The 14300-nt window shown below is 33.7% G+C and overlaps 1 protein-coding gene across 1 annotated transcript in view; it reads left to right on the top strand.

Moving 5' to 3' along the window:
- LOC104413727 (dystrophin-like) overlaps positions 1-14300 on the top strand; it is a gene marked incomplete at both ends in the record, with an annotated part of 54735 nt that overhangs the window by 24309 nt on the left and 16126 nt on the right. The window contains 5 exons of the mRNA XM_010024800.1: positions 3489-3668; positions 5674-5802; positions 7354-7524; positions 11024-11146; positions 12636-12773. Coding sequence (XP_010023102.1) covers positions 3489-3668; positions 5674-5802; positions 7354-7524; positions 11024-11146; positions 12636-12773 — 741 coding nt within the window. The remainder of the gene's footprint in view (positions 1-3488; positions 3669-5673; positions 5803-7353; positions 7525-11023; positions 11147-12635; positions 12774-14300) is intronic.

Raw genomic sequence — 14300 nt, forward strand, 5'->3', positions numbered from 1 at the left:
GGAAACATTCAGCTCCTGGGGCTTCAGTGCAGATGTGATGTCCCAGTTTTGATTAAGGCACACTACCAGCATTTTTCTGAGAAACACAAGTGGGGAAAAAAAAAAAAAAGGTTTCTTTAAAAGATAAGGAAAGATTTAATTCAGTGAAATGCAAATGAATTTTTTGGTTCAAAGAATTTCTGTTGTGGTATCCTGTACCACATAGCTGTAACTGGTACTTCAAAAATGTGGAAGTACAAGAATTTCTTCCAAGGAGACATTTCAGAATTCTGTCTAACAGAAATTTGAACAGCAATTTGAGTGAAGAGATTGCCATCATCTTTAACTCTTGTATCTGCTAGTAGATGTGTTCCTACATGGAGGCATACGTAGAGAAGAGATATCAATGTGTGTATATATATTTATCTTTAATATATCTTTCCTGAAAGTATTTGTGGAACCTTTGTCTTCCAGCAGGCAATACACACTTCAATAAATTTTTGTTTTGTAAATAAATAGACTAGTCCTAAGGGGGAAAAAAAAAAATAATATAATAACTATAATGATAAATGACAGAGTGAATGTAATTTGTTTTAAAGCACTGTTGAACACTGCTGACAAATTTTCACAGCTGTAACTGAATTCTGGGTGTTATGATACTTAGTTCAACCTTTTATTTACACATTTGTGTTCCCCCGAAAGGGCATGTGAGATTGAATCAGAAAATTCCCAACTTCTAATAGGTTTACGTAGTTTCTTTATGTTACATTTTTTCATCCTGATAAACACACAAAATCAAAGTGTATAAATCGCCTAGACCTTCTGGGAAGAATTTCACCACTTTATTTGTTAATGTTTCATAATTAACCCATTGTGGTGGTGTTTGGGATTTAATTTTTTATTTTTTTTTTAATAAAGGCATTGGATGTTTTAAATGCCATTCTTTTATTTTAGACTCATACTTTTGATTCTGTAGTTAAAAATTAAAATTCTACATCTTTCTTACCTATTTTTAAACTGCACAGCTGAAATGCAATATGATGTTAGGGCAACCAGAAGGGAGTTAAATACAGCAAGACTGGTTTTGGGTTTTTTGTTTGTTTGTTTTGGTTTGGTTTTTTTTTTCCCTTGATTTTTAAATGTGCTCTTTTATTTCCCAAGAACAGCCAGGGAATGGTGGTAAGTGAAGACCAATTCACTGAATATTGGAACCTGAGAAGGAACTGAAAAAAAGTTGTTAGTTTACCAATACCTATTATACCATACAGAGGAGGTCATAGCTGATCTTGCAGTGTGGAATCCTGCTGTCTTTTCAGACCCTGCTGTTTTTAAAGTTGTATTGAGTAGGTCTAGGATTTTATACATAAGAATTTTGAATAATTGAGATTTGAAGTGTTCCAGAAGATGGCTTTTACACTTTGATGCTGTGTTGAAGGCCTCAGTGTTTTTTTTTAAGAAGGTGGGGAGAAATGTTATTGTTTACTTGCCTCATTGGTTATTTATGTCCCTTACTTGGTAATACACAAAAGTGTTAATATAGGTGCATCTAGTGTGGTTATTTCTTTACTTTGAAAGGGAAAACTCCTGGGATCAGGCAAAGAACTATTACATTTTGTTACACATACAGAATTACACATCCTGCTTTTGGGTAGTAGCAGTTTTATTACATAGACATTTAATTAACCAGTCCGTCAATTTACATTTCTAATTAGGATTAATATTTATATATGGATAGATCAAGATTGATCTGAGTTTTTATATACATAAAATACAAAGGAAGCTACAATCCATAGTAAACATGCTTCAGAAATTCTTTTCCAAGTTGAAGTTGTTCAGAAAAGATAATCAAGCTGATCAATATTTTCCATATTCTTTGCCTCATTTTTGTTTATGATGACATTTTGTACCTGCTGTGAAACAGAAAAAATTGTACTAGAAAAGGGCATGTTTTTCCTTTAATCTGACAAGAACATGTTGAAATTTGAAACTCTCCATTTCAAATTCTATAATTATGTATTTTCTAGTTAATAATTTGCATTAATCATGTCTTGATTCTATTACATAGCCTGTGTATTTGAAAAAATTTGTAGAATGTGAAAAATAGTCATACATGAAATGCAAGTGTAAAAGCTTTTCTGTGAAATAACATTACAAAATCAGATCGTTAATTCTATTTAACATAGAAAGTGAGCTGCTGCTTTAAAACATAACATATGCCAACTTGGAGGTACTATTAAGACTGTACTGTACCAAAAAAAAAAAATAATTTCTGTGCTGTCTTTACTGCAAACTGAAAATTGTACTTTCCTAGCAATGGAATTAGCAACAAAATTATACTGATGTGTGACTGTGAGAGGTGTGATAGGGTGGAGGATAGAAAGGTGAGGTTTTATGCAGTAAAAGTGTTGATCCTGAGATGGAAGAATTGTGATTGCAGTTTGACTAGAAGTGGTTCTTCTTTTAGTGTATTCAAGTTATCTTTGAGAAATCAATGTCTCTGGAGACGAGTGATTCTTACTTTTCTCCTGTTTGTGTTCAGTTTGGACGATTTAACTTCTAGTTCAAGCTTTATTTTATAAGCAGAGATCATATATGCCTGGATCATTTCTATCAGGTGCGAAGGAGCTCAGATAAATTTCTCTCATAAAAATGGTTATAGGTAATATTACGTGTATGGAATTTGTGCCTCTCCTTAAGTATTCAGCAAGATTGTTGTATTCTGCATTGTGTCATAGCATGTTGCAACAAATATGAAGACATAATGAGTAAATTATATTAGCTGACATATCATTTAAAGCTATTTATATAAGGTAAGATAATAGTGGGAGGAGATGCTGGAAATCTGATCTTGTATATGTATTTTAGTCATTCAAGCTTAGAGATGTTGTGAACAATAGCTTATTTTACTAATTTAGTTCTCAAAGTGAATCCCATGTGACTGTAATAAAAAGATGCATTTCTACAATTAAGAAACAAGAAATCTTACAGGAGATAAGAACATGGTTTCTGCTGAAAAAGATTTCATTGGAAAATATTAAAGGAATATTCAAATATTTCACTAGAGTATTTTCAATGGAGTTCTCCAAGTCTTAAAACGGCATGACGATGTTTTATTATTGTTCCATTTATTATGTAAACTTTATGTGCTATTTGATAACTGTGCCCCTTTATTATATGCAAAGTAACTTCACAATATAAATATCGTAAAATGTGGATTCTTGTTTACTAATTAAGTATTAAAACAACAGTTTGAGCACTGGAATGAGAGATAACTTACAGTTTTTAAAATTAAACTACTACGAAAAAATATTGTGAGGCTATGGAGAACATTTACAATTTTGTCAGAGCTACAGAGGAACAAGTTGCTTTAAACTTACTGCTCTTCACAGAATGCAGAAGTAAGAGTGTGTATTTTAGTGTGAACTTACTGGCTGTTTAAATATGTCATGTTCTTAGTGTGGAGAATTCTTCATTTCCTGAACTTTTATTTTTTTATTCTGCTCATGTAGGCAACACGGAAGGAGATTGAGAAACGCCAGGTCCAACTTAAAAGCATCAGTGATTTAGGAGAGAATTTGAAGACAGTACTGAAAGGAAGGGAAAGTCTAGTGGAGGACAAACTCATCCTCCTGAACAGTAATTGGATAGCAGTAACGTCACGCGCTGAGGAATGGTTCAATCTGTTACTGGTAAGAGAAACACACTTGTTCAGAGGAGACGTTGGTGCTCAGTCATAGGTGCTTAGCCTTACAGGAGTGCTTTTTCTGGTGCCTTGGACTATGCTTATTCAATACGTAGGTACACAGACAATCAGATTGATTGTCATTTAGGACATTGTTTATATTTTAAGAATCTGACTGCTTACTGAGTGATGGCTCTGTCCAGCCTTGATTGTTAGTGCTTCCCATTCCTGTCTGCCACAGTAGTTCTGGGATTGTTATATTTTGTTTTGGGTTTTAGTTGGAGTTTTATTGTTGGGTTGGTTTTGTTTCTTTTCCTAATAAATGAAGTGCAGTTTATTTCTGATGACCTAGACTACTTAAATATGAATCAAGTGAAAGAAATAGTCAAATAAGTTGAGTAAGTCTTGGTATTCATACCAACAGACTCAGCTACATTTGGCTACATTAGCATTTCTGTTTGAACAGTACAGTCAGAACATAAATTCCTGCTTGCGTGTTGGTTTGGTCCACAAAACACTAATTTCAGATGCAAATGGATCAGGAGCCCTGCTCAGGGTTCACATCTGATGTGCTCAAGGACTATGATTTGGTCTTTCAGAACTGCATGATCGTCCTTTGGATAGCTTTATAGTGCATGTTTTGGCAGGGATAATTACTTAAGGGGACCAGATTAAGCCTAGTCAAAATTAAAATGCATAATACACATTTAGTATGGATGCAGGAGCCTCAGCCCCAGCTGCTTTGTACTGCTTATATTGACATAATTGTATTATCCCTTAAAATTCGTTCTGTACTGATGACATCCTGAACCCTTAAACACAGAAGAATCTTAACAATCAGCCTGTGAGAATGCTTTGGGAAATCTTGGATGCTGTTTCTGTTGCTGAGACCATTGGAATGCAGTTTCAACCCAGAAAAACTGCACTCTCAATGTTCTCAAGTGTGTGTTAGCCTTTATCATGACTTTTCAGAGCTTGGTGGATTAAAGCTCCACTCGAGTCTGTGTGGCTACATTAAAATGCTTCTGCAACAGATGTACAGCATCACTACAGGGCTTCTTTAGCTGTATACAATATACAAGTGAAAGTATCTGGAAAACTTAAGCATTTAATCCAATATGATGTAGGCGCTCAGATTAAATGTGAAACTATAAGAAACATGTAATGGACTTTATAGTCTGGTATAGTTATACATTCCTTTAATTTCTCTCTTTCTCTGCTTTGGATTCTTTTGTTAATATTTTCTAGAACCCATGATAAGAAAGTTTAAGAGAGAGATTTGGTCTTGTACTGACATTAAAACAGTGTAAAATAAAGATATATAGATGTGAAGATCAAAAGGACTAGTAAAATCTTTGATCTCAGGTGTGTGGTACACATATGTATGGTGTGGATATGCATAGGCCTCATTCTAGTCAGCACACCAAAAAAGACAAAATGTTTTTAAATTAAGTGGGGGTGGGGGGTGGGGGGTGGGGAATCAGAATGTCAACTAGAATAGTTTTTTAAAAAGCAGTCTCGAAACAGGAAAGTTAGATGAAATGTAAATAAGAGTTTTAGATACAAAGCTCCTGTTCTTGATTGTGACTTGCAAGTGCATCCTTGTTACCATGAGTTTTAATCAACTTAGTGGCTTTCCAAAGTGAATTCTGTACCTGCTTCTTGGGAAACTCTTCTTTCCATCTTCAGTAGGTCTGGCTATCTGCTTCCTGTTCCTCTCAGCAGTCTGGCTAAGCTGCAGACACCTGCATCTTGCTGTGATTTTATCACCCTTCTGCCTGTCTCTTTGGAAGCTTATCTTTCTCCTAGAATGTCTTTTTAAGGGAAGTTAATATATAAAGTCATTGCAAACAAACAGATTCTGTCCTTCACAAAACAAGAAGTTGCTGTGTAAAATAAAAAAGTTTAATTTCATAACGTGTGCATGTTTGCCACACTGAGCATAATTACAGCTATTATTTCAATTCTGATTACTTTTTTTGTATGCAGTATTTACCTTTTCCACATTGCAGGAATATCAAAAGCACATGGAGGCTTTTGATCAGAATCTAGCTAATGTCACAACTTGGATGTATCGTGCTGAAATACTGTTGGATGAATCTGATAAACAAAAACCCCACCAAAAAGAGGAAAGTCTTAAGGTAAAAAAATGTGATATTCTGAAAACCATTAATTTTATTCTAAAAAGACTGTGTCAAAACTAGCATATTTGGAAAGGTATCACAAATTGATTAACATTTTTTTCTGTGTTAAAGCTACCCTCTGGCAGCTTGTAGATTACTTAATAAATTTGCACTGCATTACAGAAGTTAAATCCCTGCAGAAATAAAACAAGATATGTTATTATAAATCTTGGGGACTTCCTGGTGAGTAGAACAGCAGCTTATTAAACCTCTGTTTGCTGGAAAAGACTCCTTAAACACATCTGGTTGAACAAAATCCTTTCTTCTGTGTTCTTCATTTTTTATGTGTTTTCTTTTTTTCTTTGATACTTTCCTAATGTTTATGGTATCTGCATTTGATATCTGTGTGATATAATTGTTTTAATTCTACAAACACTGTTTGCATTCATGCCAGAACACCACCATACTAGCTGCATAATAATGGATTAGTGTATTGATCAGAAGTTGCAAGATGGGAATTTTAAACTATCTCATTTTAAATACCTCCTTTGTTAACATTAAACAACTTCAAAAAGTTATCTATATGGATTGGTTCTTTTCTTCCTAAATCACTGTGAAGTTTTACTTTGTATTGAACTCCATGGTCAGCACATACCATCTGAAGAACAGTTTGCAAATCAAAATCAGAATTGTTTTGCTGACACTAACATAATGATACCATTTACTAAGGGAAAACTTTACAAATTCCAAGTTAGAGCATAAATCAATGCCTCATTCATCTCAGCAGGATTATGAGACACACTTGTAGTTGAATGAACAATTTTGCCACCATCAGGTAAAAAGTACAATTATCATTGCTATCAATACAGTTATGTATGTTTGTATTTCACAAAGGCATTTCATACAGGCAGTGAAATGTAATTTTTAATGTCCAATACTTGTTTCTGATTCCTGAATGCCCGGCTATGGTTTTCAGTCTCTGCCCGTACTGGGATCTACTGTTTAAATTACTATGGGAGAGGACAAGATATTTTTCCTCTTTTTTTTTTTTTTTTTTTTTTTTGTTATATGTTGATTTATATGCATATCTTTAATTTGTGATAGATTTATAGAAAAATATTCCCACTGGTTTTTATCTATCTGGTCAATTTTCCCTGCTACAGCTATGGCCATAAACAGAAATGAAAGCAACAGCTATACATCCAGCTCAATAATACATGAATTAGCAGCTCTCCCTAGCAGTAGGAACATAACATAATTTAGCATATCTTGAAATGTGCTGAGGATTGTATTATTGCGGGTAAGAACCTGCCTAGAAATAATGTTCATCATTAATTTCCACTAGAAGATAATAAAACAGACATGTAAATACATTCCTTCTATAAATTTGAGGGATACGAGTGGAAATGTTATCTAATGGGTTTCTACTGGATTTACACGCTCATGCGTAATTATCTGAATTTGCTTTGGTTTTGCTCCCTATTCCTTTGCACACTTTCTCTCTCTCTCTTTCTCTCTCTTTGCATTTATTACTAACTTCAAGCCCTGTCTCTTGCTCACGGACTGTAGCGCTTAAAGGCTGAGCTGAATGATATGCATCCAAAGGTGGACTCTGTGCGTGACCAGGCAATAGACTTGATGAGAAACCGTGGAGACCACTGCAGGAAAGTAATAGAGCCTAAACTGTCAGACCTCAACCAGCGCTTTGCAACTATATCACAAAGAATTAAGAGTGGAAAGGTAGGAGGACTTGCTTCCATACAGAGATGCATACAAAATGGTATCTATGTAAGGTGCACAATTACAACTATATAGTGAGCTGCAGTTTTTCTGAAACCTAAGCTTTTAATGGAAAAAAATGTAGATGTTCAGAATTATTTTATTTATTTTTTTTAAAGTGTGTTTTAGCACTAAAGTCATCTTTCACTGCTTCAGAATTAGAAGTATTCGCTGACCTTATATGAATTTAACAATTACTTCAGTAGTTTACAAAGACTGAACAACACCTGGGAAATTAGCAAGATTCTTAATCTTCTTAAAGTATGAGTAGCCTTTATTTACATACATTGGCTTTTGAGGGTTAATTTGTCATTAAATGAGTCTTTCCTATGAGGCTGTGACTCACCAAGTTTTGAGATAGAGATCAATCATTAGATAGATTATTTAAATTATACTCCAGCTACTTACCTGTACAACTAGCTTGATGACTGAATCTGAATACATATTGAATCCATACTGAATTCAGTATGGATTAAGTAGTTTTTAGCCAAATTGTGACTTCTGAATTGGAATGATGATTGAAAGACATAAACCACCTACTTTCTCCACTGTATTTGCTGCCTTTACTGCAGAGAGCTATTCAGCAGATTTTAAAGCGGTCAGCCATGAAGGTTAGTATGTGGGATAACGGGAATGCATGGATCCTGATCCTAACTATTTTTGCTGGCTACTTTAATAGCAGTGGAAATGAATGCACAGAGGATCAGTGACAAAGCCGGAAATAAGTTTTGCAGAAAGTATAAGCAAATAGACTTGGTTTTCGTGAGTTATTTTATGCAGGGGTTTATGCAGGGCTCAATACCCTGTGTAACGAGCACATTCTTTATGGATATTTGAGTTTGTTTAGGTTTCGTTTCTGGAATGGAAAAATATATATCCTACGAATAAAGGTCTGGTTTTTTTTTTTCCTATTTGTTATTAGCAGCACTTGAGCTGTTCCAATGTGCTTCTCACTTACTTCTTGTACAAGAACTGTAGACCAAGAATATGTTGGCACAAAGCCCAAACAACTGTGTTGTGTTATGTTTTATTCTGTACATCTGCTATCTGCACTTTGGATTTCCTTCAGTATTCTGAACATCTGCTATCTGCAGTTTGGATTGTGGAAGTGCAGCTTTACCTTGCACTTCCACAATGCTGTAAGCATACAGGGCTGATGCAGCCTTTGGTAGAGTTGTGTGAAATTATTGCTTGTCTTAGGGAAAAATGGGACTGACTGTAGATGCCTTATCATGGGTTAAGTGTTTGCATTGCATGTTGTGGGTTCACTCACAGAAGGGGGTATAGATGATTGGCAAGATATATGAAGTGTCTTCAGAACACTGCAAACTGCTTCCACCTGGTAACTTTCTCTCTCTGGTGTTCTCCCACTTATGATATTATAGGCAAGATGACTGAATAGGCTGCTGGAATGGCAGCACCTCACTAAGCTTTATACACTATATATTTAGCAAGATGAGAAGAACTACTACAGCACATAATTTTAATGGTAAATTAGAATTTAGGGAACCTTTTCCAGGACCCTGGGGAATGGACAGCTACAGAATGATTCAAAAAGGATATCCATTGTAATAGGTATTGCGTAAGATACAGAGGCAAAAGTTTGTCTGACCTCTTGGTGATTCTACTGAATTGCTTTATACATTGGGCTAAAGGACTAAATTGCTGCGTCCCTCATTTTGTCCACCTGTATAATGTAGGTAACTGTACTTCCATTAGTTATAATTTCAGCTTCATGGGCTGAAATATTATTATTCTTACAAGCTGATATTATGCTTCCTAAGTGTTTTGAGAGGGTTTCTTGTGGTTTGTTTTTTGTTGTTTTTTTTTTTTTTTAGGTCAAATTATTTGCTTTGTGAACAACAGATTAAAAAATAAATTCAAGAGGATAATAAGGTCTCATAATCTATTTTCGATTAATTCACGTCTGTTTTCAAATTTGCTATAATTTTTCAAATACGAACAATTATCAGTACATCAGTGATGTAAAAAAGAAATGACCCGTGAAGCCTGTAAATGGTAGTACATAATTGTTGTGTCCCAGATTAATAAAATAATCATAGTATACTAAAATGAGATTTAACATTTTCAAGTGGTCTTTGAATCTCATTCAATTATTGGAATTTCCTTTAGTATTTTTCCTCCCCTTTTTCTCTTTGTTATTGTTCTTAGCATTTTCATAGACTAGTAATTTTATATTCCAGCTTTATTACTTGATTTGCCTTTCAGTGAGACTTTAGTATTTTTGAAGACATCCTTCAGAGCATTTGAGAATCTGTGTAGTTTGCTATAATTTCTACCACAACTTAAAGTGCTTGCTGAGTGTAATTCTGAGATTCTTGATGAAAATTTGCTAGCACAATATTATTCTCTACAAATATCATGTGTTACTACATTTCAATTAATGTTCATAAGCGTTCAAAATTTTTGTAATTAAAATGACCAACCAGCTAAAATTAAGGCATTTTTACTGTAATTCTCCCCAGGTCATCTGTGGAACAGCTGAGAATAGATTACAGCTGATGTCCAGTCGCTCTTGTTTTAACTGCTTTACTTTGATAGTTACCATATTCATTAAAAACATTTTGATTATAATAAATACCAATTGTACTGGAGGGAAGAGTAAGACAGAACTGAGTAGAATATAATGTGCTTATGTCTTAGCAAGAAGATAGTTGTATGTCCAAGAGTTTCTAGAACATCATAAAGCATTAATTATCTTTAAATTTTATGCAAGACTCATCAAGAATCTGTTGCTTATTCCTGAGTTTAAAGCTTTGAAAGAAGAAAGCTTTTTCTGTGGATTCTTAGCAATGCACTTTTTTGAAACACAAGCGCTTTTGGTGAAGTTTTATTGATTTTATTTTTTTTTTAAGATGTTACAAAATACTGTTAGGGAAGTATATTACACAGAGATTACCTGTCTAGTTTTGTATAATTCACCTGGAATTTTTGCTATTCTTTGTGAGACAGCAGTGATTTCAAAACACAGAAACAAATTATTATGTTTTGTTTTCTCAATTGTTAGCAGTAGATAGGTTTTCATATGAATGGGTTGCTTGTTGCTGTGTAATTTCTGAAAAACTAGATTTAGCCAAATAGAGTCCACATTTCATTTTGTAGACAAATCATTGTTATACTATTTATCTGAAACTGTTCTTACACACAAATGTGAGAATATAGGAGCTGGGGTTTTTTGTTTATTTGTTTTGTTTTGTTTGTTTGTTTGTTTTTAATTTTTGGTCACCATAGAATGCTTATGTTTTCTTACATGGAAACTCTACAGTACTGTTAAGTACCTGGGTACTTTGAGTCGTATGGTCTAGATACTTTTCAACATGATGGAAGTCTACCATTGTTTTAGAAAAGGGGGTAGAACAGTTGTCTCTTTTCATTTATGTTTCTAATAAAACTAAGTATATGATTTAAATAAATAAACTTTGTATTACTTCCATTCTAGCCTTTCATTCCTTTGAAAGAACTGGAGCAATTTGACTTTGATATACAGAAAATGCTTGAACCACTGGAGGTTGAAATTCAGCAGGGCTTGAATCTGAAAGAGGAGGACTTCAATAAAGACATGGTAATTTGGTTGAAATGGAAATCTGAATGAAGTAGTCAGGGAGATGACGACACCTGAGTGAAAACTAGAAACTTCCATATTTGTGTTAGGATCTTTAGATAGAGCTAGGACAAAAATTTTACTGTGCTAATATATTATCAAAAGTCCTAAGTTATCATTAACTAAAAGGTTTACTGATAAATTAATTGTTAGTTTATAAGAAAAACATTTTTCAACCCTTGTAAAATACTAAGCAAACCAGAAATATTATTTACAGGTCCTATACTACTGCCAGCAATATTACTGAATATGGAATGAATATTAAAATATCTGTAGCAGTATAAAGACCAAGAAAACTCATAATGATGTGTCTAAATGGGCGATATAGTAAAAGATGTTCACTAAGAACAAATGCTAGGCAATGATCATTGAAAGAAATGTCAGTTGCCAATTAGTTCTTAATCAATCTGATTGTACTATTTATTGTGAATGGTTTTTGTGGCTGTGGTAAGCCTTATTACTCACATTTCCTTGTTGCAAGTAGAAAACCTTTTATGCATATTGGTGGGGGGAGAAAGAAACAGAGGAGTAAAATACTGTTGTTCTGTGCTATTACTGCCACTGTGGTGTGTTTTCCTCAGAGTGATTTTTAGAGGGATGACATTTCTTGGCTGGGCAATAACACAGATTCTTCTTTAGGACCCTCTCTAAATGAGTCCTCAGCAAGATCAGATAGATATTTCTTTACAAGCAATATAGTCAGTATTCTTTTTACATTTAAGTAATTCTTCAAAGCTAGCTATTTTATGTCAATGCTGATATGAATCTTTAAAGGAGTTTTTTCTTTTTATTTATGCAGGAAAAGTAAAATATAAGACAGTATGTATTGCAGTGGTAAATTCTAAGTGAGTCAAGTTTGACAGGGCAGTTTGCACTACTTAGGTATATTTTGTTCCCTTTCTTTACATAAAATGTTTAGTGCGCTTCAAGAGAAACACTCGCAGAAGCTGTGGCATAGATTTAACTTCTATGTAAAAACTACTTAGTGGTATTGTTTTGCCTGTCAGAAAAGCTGTTTTGCACTGTGATGATACAAGAAACAGTCAGGAATTATGTGGTCTGCTAGCATACTGGCAATTTCAGTAACTACTGACAGTGATTTAGAGTATTTTAGATATATATATTATTTTTTAAGTAAAATATATTTTACCTTTTTGCCTTTGATGTTTTCATCCCATTATCCTGGTTGCTGCATAAAATCTATATCAAACATCTGTAGGTTTTCAGGTGATGTTTTACGTGTACCCCTCAAGTGTTTATATGTATTGTAGAAAGCAAGTAAAACAAATTTTGGCTTCAGTGTAGAACTGCAAATGGCTATTAGATGATTACCTTAGAATAGAAAGTGTAGTTTTATATGTCTGTATCTCCTAGTACTTAAGTAATAATTAGATTTAAATGCCTATTTTACTGTTTTGGGTTTTTTTGTTTTGTTTTGTTTTTAAATAAGAGTGAAGAAGATGAAAGCACAGTGAAAGAATTGCTGCAAAGGGGAGACACACTTCAAAAAAGAATCACAGATGAGAGAAAACGGGAGGAAATAAAGATAAAACAACAGCTGTTGCAGACTAAACATAATGCTCTCAAGGTATAGGAGCTACAATTATAAGCACATGCTACTAAAACCATTTTTGTATAAATTTCAGGGCATTGTTCTGTTAAGTGAATCTTCATTACTATTTAGAAATGAGTATTTGACTATAAATATGTATTTTCTTATATTCTTCTCTTGATGCCTTGGAAAAGACATTTTAAATCTCCATATTAACAAGTATGTTTTGTCTTCAGTGTTATGACCATGTGATTGCCAGTTGGACAACAATGATTTCTTTGATAGTAATTCCTTCTTTAACACATTATGCATGTTTTATGTTTCTCCAGCAGCAGTCTAGAACTTAGAATCAGTTCTCACAAACTTACATTTTTAGTTAACATTTCTGGCAATGAGTAAGTTATTTTATCCTTTAGTAAAAGATTTACATGCTATGTTCTTTAGCGGGAAAAGTGGCTCCAGCCTTTCTGGGTAGGTGGTAGTGCCAATAGACCTAGGAGCTAAGAGGTTGAAAACCAAAGTCATGTATCAGAATTTTGTGTTACCATACTCCTGGAGGTATATCTATATGATACTGTTCCTAGAAATATCCACAGTGAGACCTATTTGGACAAGCTTGTAGTTATAATTGGGAGTGTCATTATCCAGGGAAAAATAAAAGTGAGGAAAGAAAGAATCTTACAGTTGGAAAGTTCACCTTGGTCACCTACCTGGAGCTGTAGGTTCTGGCTCTTATAGAAGAATTTTTCATCTATTGGCAGGCAGAATTCTTCTCTCTTTTGAAAATTTTTATTCAGTTCTTGTTTTGGTGAATGTGACATGGTTAGACTTTACTATTACTTATTTTTAAGCAGCACCTTTCCTTTCCTGTGGATTTCATTCTCATTTTTAGTTTTGCAGATCTGATTGAATTCAGTAAAAGAATAGTTTGAATATGCCTTTGTTTTGTCCACATTTGAAAGAAACTTAAAATGTTAAGTGTGTCTTTGACTATTCCAAGTTAAGTAGAAGTAATTAACAATTTTTGTGGAGGAGAAGCAAAAAAACTGTTTCTAGAACTATGCTATTGACCAAATGCTTACTGGCTGTTTTTATGGAATACAGTGTTTGATTTTCCTTTGGGTGACTCAGTTAAGGCATTCAACCTTTTCAAGTAAAATTCGAGAACAGTTGAGGCAAATTCATCTGAGTATTTTTATATAGAATGTACCAGCAATTTTTTAGTTTACTTCTTAATAAGAAGTGAGAGGATTGAAAATATTTTCTGAATTTTGTATGAGCATATACAAAATTAATGTTAAATGCAGTTAAATGCAAATGGAGTATATTTAATAATATTTCTATGAAATAAAATAACTTTTTTTACCTTCCTTTTAAAGTTTTAATATTTTTATAAAGCTGAGTCATAAACACAAGACATTTGTTATGTAAATTGTATTTAATTTAGAAGAAAGAAAACTGTCTGTGCATACATTTCAGCATTGAAATTATTTTCTTTTGAATAGTTACATAGTTTGCATGCAGGCTAGAATTTCACAGGAGACCAGAAAACACAGGAAGCCC

Source organism: Nestor notabilis, unplaced genomic scaffold (assembly GCF_000696875.1).
Source record: "Nestor notabilis isolate BGI_N333 unplaced genomic scaffold, ASM69687v1 scaffold7052, whole genome shotgun sequence".
Lineage (NCBI taxonomy): Eukaryota > Metazoa > Chordata > Aves > Psittaciformes > Psittacidae > Nestor > Nestor notabilis.